We start from the raw sequence: 18,500 nt of genomic DNA on the forward strand, positions 1-18,500 counted from the left end.
ATTAATGCAGCATTCCGATCAATAATAGGAATGGCCTGTAATTTTTTTTAATGTTTGATTTAAATTTCCATATATACATTAATGTCCAAATACAGAAAAATATCCATCATACATCTCAAATCAATAATACATGCTGTTATATACTCCCAACCCCTACCAACCTTTCCCCTAAATAATAACCCCAAGAAGACAGAAAAGAAAAAGAAAGAAACACATCTGGTCACTAAAATTTCAATACATTCAGTGAACTTTTCCCTTGACATTATTAACCATATACTAATTCCAAGGAGTTGATAAGGTTCTCTGAGGTTCAGGAGATACCTTTCATAAACGAATACCTTCAATATGTAAAGATGGACACCAAATTTTTTTAAAAGTATCATATTTATTTCTTAAATTATGTGATTTTCTCAAGTGGTATACAACGATATATTTCAACATGCCAAATGTGAATCTGATTTCCATGCCACTGCTGTACATTTTCTTGTGACTGCTAATGCAATTTTCATAAATTCCTTTTGAAACATATTAAGTTTAAATTTTTGGCTTTATCCCTGATTTATTACTTAATAAAAAAAAAATAGCATTGGATCTTGAGGAAATTTAACTCTGGTGACCCGTTCTAAAAATGCTCCTAATTCTGTCCAAAATAGTCTCAATTTTTGACATGACCATTGGAGTATAAAAAAGTACCTATCTCTTGATTACACCTGAAACATTTATCTGATAAATCTGATTTCAGTCTATTTAATTTCTGTGGGGCAAGATATAATTGATGTAAAAAAAAATATTGAACCATCTGACATTTATTGCATTTGAGACAATTACAAACAATTTTTCTCCCCAATACTAATATTTAAATCAATTTCCCATCTCTGCTAGATCTTTGAATTCCTTGTTTTCGCATTACCTTTTACAATAATGTGAATATAGCTGAAATAAACTTCTTAATAGATCTAATATAAATCAGGCTTTCTATATCATTCCTTTCAGGCAATAACATTGTTGGACCCAATTTATCTCGTATATACACCTTTATTTGATAATAATAAAATATTGTATTATTTTTTATCCTATATTTATTTTTCAAGTGATCAAATGGCATTAAATTTCCCCCTTAAAAGCAATCCACTATTCTCCTAATTCCTTTGGAAATCCAAATATTAAAGTCAGTTATTCAATGTAAATGGAATAAGTCTGTTTTGAATCAATGGCATTTTATGCATCACATTTACTTTATTCTATATATTAATCAAATGTTTCAACAGTGGAGTATCCCTATCTCTAGTTATTAATTTTGTATCCCATTTATATATAAAATCTTCAGGCATTGTCTCCCCTATTTTATCCATTTATATCTTAATTCATGCTGGTTTCTCTCCTTCTTCAAAAAAGGAGAGAAATCTAATTTGTGGTGCTTTGTAATAATTTTTAAGTTTAGAGGTTATAAACCTCCCAATTCAAATTTCCAAGTTAATTTTTCTAATGAGACCCTCGACATCTTGCTCTTCCAAAGAAACTTTCTAACATATTTATTCAAGTCATGAAAATGTTTCTGTGGAATAAATATAGACAATGTTTGAAAAATAACCTCAGAAAATATTCAGTTTTATACAATTAACTCTTTTCAATAAAGTTATAGGCAATTCCATCCATTTTAAAATATCTTCATCATTTTTCTTATGTGAAGGATTATAATTCAATTTAAATATTTTTTTTTGTAATTGTCTATTCGTATCCCTAAATATTTTATTCTATTCGCTGGCCATTTAAATTGGGTATCTCCTTTACTCTGTATAATCACCCCTAGTAAGAAGCATAATCTTACTTTTATCCCAATTTACCTTTTACCCAGATACTATTCTATATTCTTTTAATTTTGAATATAATTTATGTAATGAACTTTTCAGTTTCGTCAAATAAATTATTACATTATCTGCAAATAGATTAATCTTATATTCTTCTCTAAAACCTTTAATATCAGAATCAGACCGTATCAATTCTGCCAATGGTTCTACTGCTAAAATAAATAAAGCTGGTGACAAGTGGATCTAGTTAATTGAAAAAGAATCAGAAACTTGTCCATTTGTTACCACTTTGGCTTTTTGTCATTTTACAAGGCTTTAATCCAATTTGTAAATGTTTGCTCCAGTTCAAACTTTTCAAGAACTTTAAATAAAAAGTCCCATTCTAACCAACCAAATGCTTTTACTGCATCTAAAGCCACTGCTACACTTATATCTCCTCTTTTCTGTGCCAATCAATGGCCTATATTTTCTTGAATGCAGAAAATTAATGAGTGTCCAAATTGAGTAGTTTGACTAAAGATGGAAAAAAATAAATTTCCTTGGATGGAAACGTTCAGAACAAAAATGCATAATTTCACTCAGGGGTGACTTTACAAAGCATTTCTTCAGACAAAAGTTGGTGGAAATCTAGATTATTCGCTTCAATGATCTGTTAAGCCTGAAAATCATGTGAAAATATTATAACTCAGATATGAAATTTATATGAAAGGATCCGGAACCATGAAAGGTAAATAAAATTAAGATGCATATCATGCATAATGTAACTTCATTGTGCACAATCTAACCTCTGCTCTTGCAATGTTCACCAACTTCAAAATGTACTGCTCCAAAACCTGCAAACAAAAAGAATTCAAGGAACACCACTACCTCAGAATCTCCCCTGAGCAAAGTAACATTTAGTCTTGGAAATAAATTGGTGCTTCTTCAATAAAACTGAACCTCAATACTTAAACTCTCTACCCAACAACACCAAAAACAAAGTGAAGCTTCATCTGAAAAAAAATACAACAATTCTGGGTGGTGTTCACTACCATCTTGTCCAGTTCATTTTAGGACAGTTTGTAAGTCTTTCTGTAAATGATTGTGAAGAAATCCAGAATGATGCAGCCATTTAATGGGAAACTGCCATGACTGAACTACGAAGGATAACTAGCACCTATGAACTAATCTAAGGAAGGTCAATTCATAAAGATTATTTCTTAAAATATGCAGCTGGAGGGGATATTGTCCAAAAATTTCAAATAATCTTAATGATTAAAAATGTAAAAGAGAGAAAAATACTGGGAAAGAAAAAGGGAAACAGATAACAATAAATAGGGGAATGAAATCAGCTTCTAATTTAATTACTATTCCTTTCCAACTTTTCCAAGTAAAATGAAGGAATGTAACAATTTATAGAACTGTTAGCGCAGCGTTTAGCACAACATTATTGCGACCTAGGTTCAAATCCAAGGAGTTTGTACGTTTTCCCCATGCCTGTGTAGATTTTTCCTGGCTGCTCTAGTTTCCTACCACCCTCCAAAAATGTACAGGGTTTAGGTTAGTTTGGGTGTAATTGGATTGCATGGATGTAAATGGTTGGAACTGGCTTCTTCACTACTGTGCTGTGACTAAAATTTAAATGTAAATTGCAGGCAGAGCAAACATGGGGATATACAACTTCAAAAATGACTGGTGTGGAGGTCCGTGGTAGGCCCTCTCTGTTGCGTTCCATGTACGGTTCCCAAATTTGTTCAAATAATGTGACTTTATTTTTTAAATTATATGTTATTTTTTCCAATGGAATACATTTATTAATTTCTATGTACCATTGCTGTAGTCTCAGGCTCTCTTCAAATTTCCAGGTTGACATTATACATTTTTTTGCTACAGCTAAGGCTATCATAATAAATCTTTTTTGTGCTTCATCCAGTTTGAGGCCTAATTCTTTACTTCTTATATTAATTAGAAGAAAAATCTCTGGATTTTTTGGTTTGTTGCTTTTTGTGATTTTATTTAATACCTGATTTAGATCTTCCCAAAATTTTTCCACTTTCTCACATGCCTAAATTACATGTACTGTTGTTCCCGTTTCCTTCTTACAGCGAAAACATCTATCTGATAATGTTGGATCCCATTTATTTAACCCTCTAAAATGATAGAATGAGAAGAAGACGAAATGAACTGACCCAGTGTGTAAAAGTAGATGACACAATTTTCTTGTTTATTTTCATTGTGTGATGACATTGTTTAATGGGTTTATTGTATATGTTGAACATTTAGTGGGTAGGGAGGGGGGTGGGAAGGAGGGAGGGAAGGGAGGCGGGGAAAAGGGGAGAAAATGACACTGTATATTCATGAGGGAAATGTTTGTGTGTATTTTGGTTAATTTGTTCATAGCGTGAAAAATAAAAAAAAAGACTGGTGTATCGTTGAAACAAAAATATCTGTTTAACCTGAAGTAGAGCAACATTGCATTCATTTTTGAAAGTCTTCCACTTGTCAAAAAGTTCAATTCCTGAGTTTTCTATGGGATTTTTGTTTGTAACAGTGCAACTTTCCAGTGTAAAATTCCCAAATTTCAAGAGTCCTACCATTACCAAACTATCACCATTGATATTTTCAACCTCGCTGTTCTTAAAAATTACATTCACAAATATAGCATGTTTCCGATTATCCAAAATATTAAGGATATGGCCTATATCGATTACACAGACTTTTTGGATAATCGAGGAATTTCTTTAAGCAGCCCTGTAGCATCACCAGAATACTTGTATCGGCTGTTGCCGATCCCAGGCACCTCACCACCACGGTCGCCAATCCTGCCTGGGAGCCCGGGGTCTCTGCTCCTGCCTGGGAACCCGAGGTCTCAGCTCACCTGTAAATGGTAAGAGATTGCTTGTATGGTCCCAGGGATTGTTCTCCAGCAGAATTTCAGCAACCCCACTGAAAGGGTATTTGACAGAGGGCGTGGCTCAGGGGTGTGGGGAGAGCACGAGGCTTGGGCGGGCGGGGAGAGCATGCACCTCGGGGGGGCAGGAAAAAAGTGTGGCTCGGTCAGTCGGTCGGAGAGAAAGCACGGCTCAGTTGGTCAGGTGGGGAGAGAGCGCAGTATTCAATTCAAATTATCACATGGCAAAAAAAATTTACAATTTATAAATAAATAATCAGTGTTCTCCTTAACCCTAACCTGTGGACAAATGTCTCCTTTGTAAAACTGATTCTCTGTAGCCCCACTTGAGCACAGTGGGTAAAAAAATCTCAACCTTTTTCAATTTGTCTCAGCTGAAAATTTTTTTTTGGATATTGGAGAACGTCTGTAGAATAGTTTTTGGATCATTAGAATCATTCTGTAATTTGATTCTGTACAGGCCCGTAATCACCTATAAACTGCAAATACACCTTGACACACAGCTTGGCAATGGAAGCGAGGATTTGAAGCTTCCCCACTTCAAATCTCTGCAGGGTGCTGCCACTGATCTCCACTACATCAACATGATGCCATCACCGCGACATTACAGAGGCTATCTGCATTCCATATCCAAGAGGAGACTTGATCAATCTTTTGATCAGACCAAATGGAGGCAGAGCAGACATGGGGATTTGCATTCTTTTGCAGGCTTCCTTAAATGCAGGTGTTCATAGACCGCATTAATGTATAGCTTTCATCCTTACATGTAATCTTCTGCCAGGAATGCCTGGGTATTACCCTGAAGGGGCCAAAAGCCCTCTTGAACAAAGATGACGCCTCCTGCAGACATTGTTCTTTACATTTTTGACCACCTGGAAACACTCTCGCATTCCGCTCCCTCTCCCCTTGCCCCTTCCCCCAACCATTTTTTGTGGAAGGTAGTATAGTAGTAGTGCCCTTCAGTTGCTGGAAGAATGCTGCTTGCACTGTGGTATGTCCCTTTGAGAACATGCTGTTGAAGGAGCATATTCAATACCAAACAACTCCAGCTGCAGGAATTTGTAATAGATTAAAAGAATAGTATTAGTCTGCACCTGAGACAGTGATACCTTTCATAGCTGAAACTGACAAGACAGCTCAGAGGATTTGGCCTTTGAAGAAAATGTATGGGATTTCTGGAAACCTCATTAAGGTGCAAACAACACTGTTAAAATAGAAGAACAACTCGACACCCTTCTGTGATCGCAGGCCCAAATTTTCTCTGAACACATACGATGAAAAAAGGAATTATTTTTATTGTTCCTATTGATCCATTTAAGAAGTTAGATAATAAGCAGATAAAGGGAAAAGGAATAAAAAATAATATGGCAAAAGAGGGATATTAAGCAAATTAGTGAGGTGTGAAGAACACTGAACCAAACAGCTCGATTCAGTGCTGTAAATTGGCAACAAAAGATTTCAGGCCAGGAGTTTTGATAACAGAGCAGTACAGCAAAGAAACAGGTCTTTCGGCCCACATGTCGGTGCCGAACATGATGTCCTAATCAAAATAAAACTCAAATGCCTGCTCATGATATCCCTCCCTTCCCCTCATATTCACGCACCTATATTAGATAGATTAGGAGAAAGGGAAAAGAGGTGGCAGATAAAATGCAATGTTGGAAAGGGTACAGTCATGCACGGTAGAAGAAATAGACAGGCCGACTATATTTAGATGGGGAGAAAAGTCAAAATTCAGAGGTGTAAGCTACCCTAAAGGTTAACTTCCAGAATGTGTCAGTGGTGAAGAAAGTAAATGCAATTTACAATTCATTTCTCGAGGAATAGCTTATAAGAGCAGGAATATAATTTTCAGACTCTATAGGGCAATGATGAGACCTCACTTGGAGTACTGTGTACAGTTTTGGGCCCCTTATTTGAGAAAAGACATGGTGGGATTGGAGAGAATTCAGAGAAGATTTACTGGAATGATACCAGGAATGAAAGGTTAGAATATGAGAAATAATTGTTGATTCTTGGAATGTACTCGTTGGAGTACAGAAGGATGAGGGGGGACCTCATTGTGTCATTTTGATTGCTGTTAGGCCTATATATGTGGCAAGATTGCTTCCCATGATAGGGAAGTCTAGGACAAGAGGGCAGAACCTCAGGATAAAAGGGCCTCAATTTAAAACAGAGATTACAGAACAAAAATCCTTTAGTCAGAGGACTGAGAGTCTGTGGAACTTGTTGCCACAGGCAGCTGTGGAAGTGAGATAATTGGATGTACTTAAGGCAGAGATTGACAGGTTTTTGACTGGTCAGGGTATCAAGGATTATGGGGAGAAGAGTGGGAAATAGGGCTGAATGGGAGGATGGATCAGCTAATGATAGAAAGGTGGAGCAGACTCGATGTGCTACTTCTGCTCCAATATCTTGTGGTCTTGTGAACCTTTTAAATGTTTCAAAGTATGCTCTGCACACATCCCTAAAATCCACTCCCCACTCAAACTCCTTCATCTTAAAACACATGTCCTCAAGTGTGTGTTATCATGCATTTATCCTGGTTAAAAATTCTGATTGCCAACCTTTTCTAATTTAACAAAATCTTCCCAACAAAAGACTCCATGAAACACACTGATCCACCAAACAAGATCTTTGACAGCACCCATTCCTATTGCTTCACATCTTCACATTAGAGAAAAACATGTTTTGAATCTTTGTCAAATATTTTTCAGAACAAAAATATCTCTTTGCAAAACCTAATTTCTCTAATTCCTCAGCTTTGCTAAATATCCACAAAGTGATGGCAATGGATACGTCTCTTGAATCACTGCAAGACCTCATGCTAATGCTAATCCCACTTTAGTAAGAAATTCCGCAACATCGACTCTGCACGATGAAAGGGGACCTATCTGAATAAAGAGGATGAAATCCACAGCTATGCTTCAAAGTGCGATCCAGGTACTGAAGTCAGTCAATTTCCAAAACAAGTAGTGTATTGCATTTCCATTGTTCTCTTTGTTCATGATTACCAGGAACGGAGAAGCTGGAAAATATTAATTAGTGAGTTGTAGCAATTGGCTTGAGTGATGGCCCTCCTGCTCAGTTACCACTTCTGTTTTCTGGCTGTAAGCAGAAAATCCAAAGGGCTGACTGCAGCTGTTATCGCATTATTTCAGTAGAATGTCTCATCTCTCTTGGTGATGTAAGATGTTAAATCCTACAAATCTTCTCTAATAATTTCCCTATCACTGACGCAAGGTTCACTGGCCTATCATTTTCCAGGTTTGTCCTTCTTATCTTTCCTAATATCCAGTCTTCCAGCATTTTGGCCATGGTTAAAGAAGATACAAATCAGTCAAAGATCCAACATTTTTCAGCATCTGGAAAGATCCCATCAGGCTCTGGAGACTATCCACCTTCATTTTTTTCATGATACCCAACATAACCTCCTTCTCAACAGCAACATACATCCTAATCTCACAACCATCCATATCCCCTGTCCTTGGCAAATCTCTTTAAGGACTTAACCCATTTCCGCTGGCATGCATACATTTCCATCTTTGTCCTTAAGTGGATCTACTCTCTTGTTAGATAATCTCTTGTTTCTCACACAGGTATAAAATGCCTTGGGGTTTTCCCTAACCCTACTTACTAAGAACATTCCATGGCCCTTTTTAAGCCCTTGTAACGGTAGCTACATGGGGAAGTGAAATGAGGGACTGCACACTGTAAGTCACTTGCACTTCCAAGGGTTTTATTCAAACAGCCCGTAAGTCCTTATAAGGCTGCCCGTAAGTCCCGCCCACGCTCAGGGGGTGACATCATGGCACAGCCAAGTGCACGTGTGCAGCCCGCTCGATCGTGGAAGAAGACACACCCAGTGGCGCCATCTTGACACGGCTGCTCTGCTGCCGCGGCCGTAACAATACGGAGATGTTTTGCCTGCATTCGGATGTGCGCCACCACACAACCATGCAAGAACTAGCGTTAGCATTCCATTACCCCTGATCATGGTGGAGCCAGACCCTTGGGAGATCGTCCCCGGTGTTTGAACTGCGCTGGCGTTATTGGCTGGCTGAGGTCAAGGTGTGTGGGGTTCAGCCAGTCAGCATGAACAGTTTTTTTCCTACCTCCAATGTCCAGCGTGAAAGTTTTGCCTGTCCTGCGGAGGACTTTGTACAGGCCTTCTTAGGGTCTTTGTCCAAGGCAAACAAAAACAAAGTCTGCGGTTAATAAGTCCTGAGGAATGGACATAGGCCAGCACCTATGGTGCAAGGGTAAGGGCGGTGTCAAGGAAGATAACCTGTCCCGTAGTTTCTGTAATGCTGCTCTTCCCTTGGCATCCGAATCTGGGACGGTGGGGAAAATTCATCTGGCAGTGTAAATGGGGCACCATAACTTTTGGTGCAATTCAGATGCCCAGGAGGACCCAGGGGAGCTCATCTACCCAGTTGGGGCTGGTTAAATGGGTCATGAGAGCTGACTTCGGGCAGCGGTGGAAGCATTCGACAAGGCCATTGGTTTGTGGGTGGTAAGCGGCAGTGTGGTGCAGCTGAACACCAAGGAGAGTTGCTAGCTGTGTTCACAGTGCCAATGTAAACTGTGCACCTCTGTCCATGGTAATGTGAACTGGTATCCCAAACCTCTCAATTCAATGCATGAGTAGTGCCCTGGTGCAAGAATCAGTGGAAGTGTCTTTTAGTAGGATGGCTTCCGGCCATCTTGTGGTGCGATCGACCACTGTTAGCAGATACCAGGTGTCCTGGGAGACAGATAGTGGGCCAACATTGTTGAATGTATATGATCAAATTGTCTTTGCAGAGGGTCAAACTGATGAATGGAGGTCTTCATATGTCAGTGGTCCTTGGAGGTCTGACACTGGGTGTAATTGCGGACTAGCTGGGCAACCTGCTTCCTCAAGGTGTGCCATACAAACCATTCTGCCACCATGTGGGTTGTGGTCTTTATGGATGGGTGGGCAAGATCATGAATGGCATAGAAAACTTGGTGCCTCCATTGCTGTGGTACAACCGGGCATGGTGAGCCAGTGGAAGAGTCGCACAGCATTGTGCTGGAGTTGTCCTGCTGTGATGGCTGTGCAGAAAGCCTGAGTTTCCTCATCCTTCTCTTTGGACTCACATCAGCTGGGAATAGTTCAACCTGAGGGACAAGGTTTGGATGGTGGGCCAAGAGAGAGTGTCGGCTACTACGTTGTCCTTACCAGAGAGGTGCCGGATGGCGGTGGTGAATTCCGATATCTATGATAGATGACTTTGCTGGCACGCTGATCAGAAATCCTTGACCATAGAGAATGCGTTTGTGAGGGGCTTGTGGTCGGTAAAAACTGTGAATGGCCTGTCCTTAAGGAAATAGTGGAAATGTCTAATGGTAAGGTAGAGTGCCAGGAGCTCCCTGTCAAACACGCTGTATTTAAGCTCCAGTGGGGGGCATAGGTGGTGGCTGGAAAAGGCAAATGGCTTCCACTGACCATCAATGGACTGTTCAAGGACACCCCTGATGCATTGACAGTGAGGACCGTAGCTACATCTGATCTAGGGTGTTTCAGCAAGGTGGCGTTGACCAGAGCATTTTTAGTTATGGTGAAAGCCATGTTGGCCTCCTCTGTCCAAGCTTGGATCTTGAGTTTGGCCGACATCATGGCGAATGGGGACGCATAATGTGTGCTGCCCCTGAGATGAAGTAGTTGCATAAATTAACCATCCCGGTGAATTTCTAGAGGCCTTTGTTAGGATGGGCAAACTGGCGAATGGCTGCGACTTTTTGCATTGATGATGTTGCCCCATCTGCAGTAATAGTGTGGCCCAGGAATTGTATGGACTCTTTCCCAAACTGGCACTTTGCCAAGTTGGCTGTGAGGCCAAAGTCGGACTGGCGCGTGTAGTGTCTGCGGAGGTGCTCTTTTGTGTTCTTCATGATCCTTGCTGGCAATGAGTATGTCATCCAAATAGATGAACACACAGTCCAAGTCTCTGTCCACTACATCCATCAAGCGCTGGAAAGTTTGCGTCGCGTTCTTGAGGCTAAACAGCATTTGAAGGAATTCAAAGAGTCTGAAAGGGGTGATGATGGCCATCTTCCCAATGTCGTCTGGGTGGACAGGGATCTGGTGATAGCCTCGCACTAGATTGACCTTTGAGAAAACCTTTGCGCCATGCAGGTTGGCCATGAAGTCTTGTATAGGCAGGACCGGATAGAGGTCAGGCATGGTGGAGTCATTGAGTTGGCGGTAATCTCTGCAGGGCTGCCACCTGCCTGAGGACTTAAGGACCATGTGAAGTGGGGAAGCCCATGGACTGTTTGACCTGCGGACTATGTCCATCCAAGAAAATTCTTCTTTGGCCAGTTGCAGTTTATCCAGATGAAACTGTCTGGCTTTGGAGTGGAGTGGGGGGCCCTGAATCAGGATGTGATGTTGCACCCCATGGCGTGGCATACTGGAGGTAAACTGTGGCCTGAGGATGGAAGGGAATTCATCCAGGATGCAGCTGTATTTGTCTTTTGGGGCGCTCATTGTGGCCACACCTGCATTATGAGTGTTGATTGCTTTAAGCTGGATGGTTTGGAATGTCTGGGCATGGACCAGGCGTTTGACCTTCACGTTTACCAGCAGGCTGTGCACTCGTAGAAAGACTGCGTAGAAAGGAGTGGTGTGTCCACAGCACCAAGCGTGAAATTCTTCCGGAAATTTTCTCTGCCGAGTTGTATTTGGATGTTGCATGTGCCAAAGGTCTTGATGGCAGTGTTGTCTACTGCCCAGAGGGTGGGACCTCGTAGATGTGTTCACGTCTCCAGAACAATTGGGAGAATGACACCGAGTTCAGCGCCCGTGTTGACTAGGAATCGCTGGACACTCGCCTTGCTGATGATGTGCAATAGGCCATTGGTGTGGCCAGTCGTCGCTGGCCTTGGTGTTTTCCAAAAACGAGCAGGGCTGCCTGCATTTTTGCATGAGCGCCCCCAGCGTTAGTGGTAAAAACACCAGCTAGTGTTTGTTGCCTCTGCTGGTTTGCTGAGGCGTGGTTTTGCTCGATTTGGGTGGGGCCCGGTCTGCTGACAGGATGGAAATGAGTCAACTGGTTCATGGCAGACTCATTTTTGCGTTTTGTGCACCACAAGACTTCTGCGCTGGCCTCAACCTTACATGGATCTGAGAAATCTTTGTCCGCCAACAGCAGTTTTATGTTGTCTGGCATCTGTTCCAGGAAAGCCTGCTCAAACATGAGATATGGCTTGTGATCCTCTGCTACTGCGAGCACCTCATCCATAAAGGCGGATGGTGCTCTGTCTCCTAAGCAGTACAGGTGCATGAACCTGGCAGCGCGCTGTCATCTGGACAGGCCAAAAGTGCTTAGGAGGAGAGTGTTGAAGGCTGGGTAATTACCTTCCTCTGGAGGGTCGTGTATCCGGTTGTCGACTCTGGCTGCGGTCTCTTGGTCTAGGGAGCTGATGACATGGTGAAACATTGTCAAGTGGGAGGTAATCTGTCTGATGTGAAATTGCGCTTCTGCTTCCTCAAACCAAATGCAAGGGTGAAGCATCCAGAAAGTTGACAGTTTTAAAGCCACTGCGTTGACTGCTGCAGCATCCATGGTGTAGAGTCCCGAATCGCCTGGACTCATCGGGGTCACCAATTGTAGAGGTAGCTACAAGGGGAAGTGAAATGAGGGACTGTACACTGAAAGTCGCTTGCACTTCCAATGGTTTTATTCAAACATACTGCGCGGCTCCTTATAAGGCTGCCCGTAAGTCCAGCCCACGTGCAGGGGGTGATATCACGGTGCAGCCGAGTGCACATGTGTGAAAGTAAACGCTCCCAGTGGTGCCATCTTGGCGCAGCTGCTCTGCTGCCATGCCCATAACAATGCAGAGCCAGTTTGCCTGCGGTCAGATATGTGCCGCCACACCCTAACGTTAAACTCAAGCCTTAATACAGTACAATAGAAATCTCTCTTTTTATGAACATAACTATTAAGAACCCCTAAAATTATGTTATTATCCCTCTATGCAGTTATGAACTGCTATAAAATTGTAGTATCCTCCCTAGAACAGAATAAAATAAAGACAAGCCATTGATAATCCAAAAATAATTACAAGTGGGAACAACCAGCACAAGGTGTTCTCTCCAAACCTTAAAGTCTGCAAAGGTTGAGGCTTGAGAATCCATATTCAAAATGTGGCATTAAGCTTTGCACTGCCAGAATTGCTTGTTGGCATATTGAACCTGATCTTTTCTGGAAGATTTCAAATTTATTCTGCTCTCCTGCCTGCATCATTTTGAATTTTCTTTACCCATCAACTTAAACTTGATTCTAATTCTGTTGCAGTAATATATTACAAGAACTACAACAAAGAAAAGTCTCTTAAGCTGGCATTATCCACACACCAATGCTTCATTTCCAACACAGTCGGTTGCAAACCACTTTTGTGCATGCCAAATGCTTTGTCTATTTATTTTTGGGGAGCTGAGGATCACTGGCAAGGCCAAAATGTATTGCTTGTTCTCAATGGCTCAAGGCTGAAGTGGTGAACCACATTCTGAAAGTGCTGTCATCCATATAGTGAAAGTAATCAAACAATTCTGTTAGATCTATTCCCTAATAAAATCATAACTAAAAAAAATGCAGGGACGATAGAGTAAGCTTTGGGGGATTTCTGTTGTTGGTTCACCGAAAGAGCAATGATTCCTGTCAGGTAGGTGGTTGGCATCTCTCAGAGGCATCCCTTGGTGACACTATTAGGGTGTAGATGTCACTTGCCACTGAACAGCCAAAGGCTGAATATCATCTAGGGCTTGATAGCATGGTCTTCTTCAATTGCCAAGTAGTTCTTCTTGTACTCTTCTTGTATTCTGATGCAAGGTCAGGCATTACTGAAATAACTGAAAATGATTGTCCAATGGACACTACCATGAAAAACTAATCTTAGGACTGGGATGCCCTCACACAAGCACACATATGAAGTGTAATTCTAACTGTAAGAGAAAGTCTTTTTGATGGATGTTGATTTCAAATATAGTGTCAAATATCTCTGGCATAGCTGGTCGAATGCTGCTTTCACATCTTTAAATGTTACGAGGATCTTTAATGATATTTTAATGGCATTAAAATTATGTTAACATCTCAGCCATATATATCATTGCTGTCAGAAAGGCAACCCTATTCACTTTCTTTCGTAGAACAGGTAGCCAGAAAAAAAATTAGCAGGTGTTTTCCTCAAACGTCAATCAAATGAAAATTCATCTTTGTACAGTAGTCTCGTACAAGTCACGTTATAAAAGATACACTGGACAAAATCCAAAAAAAAAATTCAGATCACAATGAGATTAATCAACAATATTACTGAAAGTGTCCCAAATACAATTAAACCTGAAGTGACAGTAAGCATTTTAATTCATAGAATCTTACAACATTAACAAGTGCTTTAAAAGATGCTCCGTTGCTAACCCATCTGACAAATGAGTCTCACGTTCTGGCTCTTACCCCATTTCAAATATTTATCCATTTCCATTTTAAACATTACTTCCAATGCTGGATTTAGATACTAAATTCAGAACCAGAGAATCATGAAACAGTACATCACAGGATCAGGCCCTTTGGGTCATCGAGACTGGACTGGACTATTATTCTGCCTAGTGCCAATGACCTGCACCTATCCATGTAGCTATGAAAACTTTTCTTAAATTTAGAGTACTATGTCTCAAGAGACAATGACAAATCCAATGATCCTACCACCAATACCTGGTATTACAGCTTGCATACCTGCCAGCAGAATAACTATTTAACCATTACACACTTTTCTGTCCTATTCGTGTGTTTCTCTAACATTGTACCATATTATTAAAACGATTTCAAGTAAAGCATGTCATTTGTCTTTATTCACTGCAGATAAAATTCTCCACCCACAAATTTAATTTATGATAGTTATTTCACTTGCCTTAAATACCTAACCAGATGACCAATTGAAGATACCCTGCAAGCTTTGATAAACACAGAGTATTGACAAGCATACCATGTCATATTCAGCAAGTCAACAAGACCATAGACCATAAGACTTAGGAGCAGAAATAGGCTATTCAGCCCATTGGTTTGGCCCACCATTTAATCATGAGCTGATCCATTTCCACACTCAGCCCCATTGCCAGGCCTTCTCCCCATGACCTTTGATGCCTTGGCTAATCAAGTCAAATAAATGTCAATTGATTTGGAATGAAGAAAACTAAGGGGAGATTTGATAGAGGTTTACAAAATTATGAGGGGTATAGACAGAGTAAATACTAGTAGGCACTTTACACTGAGATTAGGAGAGATAAATACGAGAGGACATGGGTTTAGGGTGAAAGGTTTAGGGGGAATATTGGGGGAACTTCTTCACTCAGAGAAGGGTGGGAGTGTGGAATGAGCTGCCATCTGATGTGGTAGGTGCGGACTCGATCTTGAGTTTTAAGAGTAAATTGGATAGATACGTGATGGGAGAGGTCTGGCAGGCTATGAAATAGGAGCAGGTTATTGGACCAACTGAACAGCAGTCAGCACAGACTAGAAGGGCCGAATGGCCTGTTTTCTGTGCTGTAGTGTTCTATGGTATGTAAACATTTATGATTCCCCTCTCATCTCACAACAATTGTCAATTAGAGCAATGGAGTATTAGAGCAAGGCAAAGGTGTTTTCTTCTGTTCTAGGGTCAAGAGGAAGAGAGGATGAAATCACTTTCACATTGAATCAGTCAATCAGCTAGTTGTTAGATACGAAAGAGTTAGCAAGAAGTAAAATATTTTCAACAGGAGATAGAGATTTTAATTAAATTTAGTCGTACCTTCCTTGCACTTGTAACACCAGATTGTATCCATAAGAATCAAGATGACAAGGGGTGTTTGCTGCTTCACTGCCAATCCACAGAGTGCTTTCTCGTCCATCTCTTCCAGGGAACCCAAAGTCCGCCCAGATTACATCCTACTAAAGAAATATGCAGGTCAATGCAACTTTATTGATTATCCAAGCCTTTGTTCTCTTCAAATGCAATGTACAACAGCTGCAGTTACACCTCTGCCTCTCTTAAATGCATTGATTCTCTGGTCCAAACACTCATTGGCATGCAGTCCCCGTGCACTCAATAAAAAGGCAGTGCAATGTGCATTACTGTGCTGGTAATCGCTGATGTTGTTCCAGGAACCCGGGCTCTGGGCATCTGGCACAAAACATAAATTCTGCCAATTGTAACATGATCCCATTACTCGACACATCTTCCCCTTTCAGCCTTCTGTAGGGACTGCTCCCTCCATGACTCACTCGTCCCTCCCCACCAATCTCCCTGTCTCCCCCCCAGCATCTTCCCCTGTGCCATACTTGCACCCAAATCTCCTCCTTCACCACGATTTGGAGCCCCAAACAGTTCTTCCAAGTGAAGCAGCACTTCACTTCAGTATCCGCAGAAGTTATCTCTGTATCCAGTACTTCTATTGTGGCCTTCCCGACATCGGAGGGACCAGAAGCAGACTGGGAGATCACTTCATTTGCACCTTTGCTCTGTCCACATCAGTGACAGGGATCTCCCAGTGGCCAACCACCAATTCTGCGCCCCACTCCCATGTCTGCCCATGACCAAATGTACTATCCCATCAAGACTACCTGTAAATTGCAGGAACAACTCTTGATTTTCTGTCTGGGCACTGTCTGTTCTCCCTCCTTTCCTCCAGCTCTCCACCCCATTTCTTTCACAGAGCCAGCCCTCCTCCCCTACTTGCTGGTGTGCCCTCCCTCCCTTATCCACCTATCACCTCTTGCCTTTGGACCTCCCCTTGCCCCTCTCCCCCTACCATTCTGTTCGAGTGCCAGGTTCATAACTTGATGAAGGGCTCAAACCTGAAATGTTGGTTATGTATCTTTATCTTTGCTGTATAAAGTGCAGTTTGACCAGCTGAATTTCTCCAGCATTGTTTTTTAATCTTTTACAAACTCCTGCCAACCCAATTGCTGCACTGAGAATCTGGAACCAATTCCTAACCATCCTTAGCTCTCTTTGAGCAATGAATTGTCCACAGCTGAATGTGGAGAGAATGTTCATGACAAAAGGTGTTAGATGCACCAATGCCAGTCAGCTCTGAGATGAAGTCTGCTGAGGTGTGGCAATGCCCCTCAGATACTATTATCTCTATCATTTCCTAGTGGAGATGCTGGAAGCTACTGTCCTCGGCTCATAGATCTCCCTACAAGGCATTGATCAGCTGTAAGGTTGGCAGAGCAGAGACATTTCCAATTTAATCCAGACTGGCACAAGGTAATGCACTTAGAAAAGCCAAATTCTGGATTGACACAAGGAAAAAATAGTTAACCTTCATATTTATATCAAGTTTCTATGTCCCTCATAATGTATAAACTTCTACATGCCTTATTTGGATAGTTAGCATGGACAAGTTGGACCAAAAGTGATGTCACATGCAGTTGGCTCAGTAGCCAGTATTGAGCTCATTATCAATAAATTTTCTCTGGGCAGGGAAGCCTGTGCAGCCAGACAATGGTTGGGGGTGGAAAGGTGGGGGGGGGGGGGGGGGGAGGGCGAAAGAAAGGGGGGAAGAGGGTGGAATGGTCAAGCAGCTTCCATAATTTCCAACATCATTTCCAACAGATCATTGTCTGGGATCTGAATGGACAGCCTACACAAGGACAAATGCTGTCAGTCCCTATCAATGGCTACTCTTGCCCTGCCAGCTCGTAACATATTCCTCTATGTTATGCTATAATGGCCCCTTTAAAGGTTGATTCCATTAGGGCTCTCATTTCTGGGAGCATAACCCAAGAGCCGAGCAATGCATCAGTGTAACCTTTATTGTTCAAACCTCTAAAAGACTTAGAGAACCCTTTTGGCGAAAATCTTAAAAGGGTCACCCAACTGCTCTCTCAGGAGCATCTGAAATATTTGAGGGTCCTATCTGAATTACAAAAGGGGCATTTTTCCTGAAATCTAGATTATAGGTTCATTCAAGCAAAACTACTCAAAAAAGTAATTTAGCTCAACAATACTCTGCTGCTTGTGAGTCCTTGCAGTGTGCAAATTTCCCATTGTACTTCCAACATTATGACGTCTGCACTTTAAGCATACTTCAGTGGATGTAAAATACTCTGGGAGACATTGAGGTCATGAAAACCACTAAAAGCACACAAATTGTTTTTTTTCGGAAGCCACCTAAAATGACTGATCATCTCCTTTTCCTACCCGCTTATTAGCTCCATCATTTCTCCGCTGTGCCACAGCTGATGCTTCTTTCATTCACACTAGATCTCCACAGAGATGGAGAAAGGATGTGTTTATTAAATCAGCTGCCTGGATTTCAGCCCAAGTACACTGACAAGATTGAACTAATCATTGCACCACCCAATCTCCAAAGACACAAATATCACAACTCGACTTGACTTTCTATTGCCCTCTCTGTTTCTATTCCCCTGCCCTTTCTAAAATAATAATTTAAATGTCTCCAATAATGCTCGGCACCTTCTTTCACTGACATCAAGCTTCTATCAAAAGTTTATATTTTGTTTGATTGTTAATAATCTGGTCTTAAGGGAAATTACACAAACCAGTTTGCTAGGTGCAATCATTCTGATGTCATTTAGGAATGATTTTTAACATAAAGGCTGCCAGCAGAATTAGATCATGTGTTGGTTACTTCTCATTAAAAATGTTAGCTTGTACCAGGTTCTGAATGTTTTTACATATCCTGACATTTTTTAACTCATTCCTTGCACAGACCACAAGCCCATTCCATATCCAAACTCTTTTGCAAAACATCAGCACCAAAATAC

At 41.2% G+C, this 18,500-nt stretch overlaps 1 protein-coding gene across 4 annotated transcripts in view; it reads right to left on the minus strand.

Moving 5' to 3' along the window:
- The window catches only part of hspbap1 (hspb associated protein 1), a 171,149-nt gene that overhangs the window by 64,589 nt on the left and 88,060 nt on the right, over positions 1-18,500 (minus strand). For all 4 annotated transcript variants that reach the window (XM_069934805.1, XM_069934806.1, XM_069934804.1 and 1 more), the window contains exon 4: positions 15,517-15,653. In XM_069934805.1, coding sequence (XP_069790906.1) covers positions 15,517-15,653 — 137 coding nt within the window. The remainder of the gene's footprint in view (positions 1-15,516; positions 15,654-18,500) is intronic.

The sequence above is a fragment of the Narcine bancroftii genome, chromosome 4 (genome assembly GCF_036971445.1).
Source record: "Narcine bancroftii isolate sNarBan1 chromosome 4, sNarBan1.hap1, whole genome shotgun sequence".
Classification (NCBI taxonomy): domain Eukaryota; kingdom Metazoa; phylum Chordata; class Chondrichthyes; order Torpediniformes; family Narcinidae; genus Narcine; species Narcine bancroftii.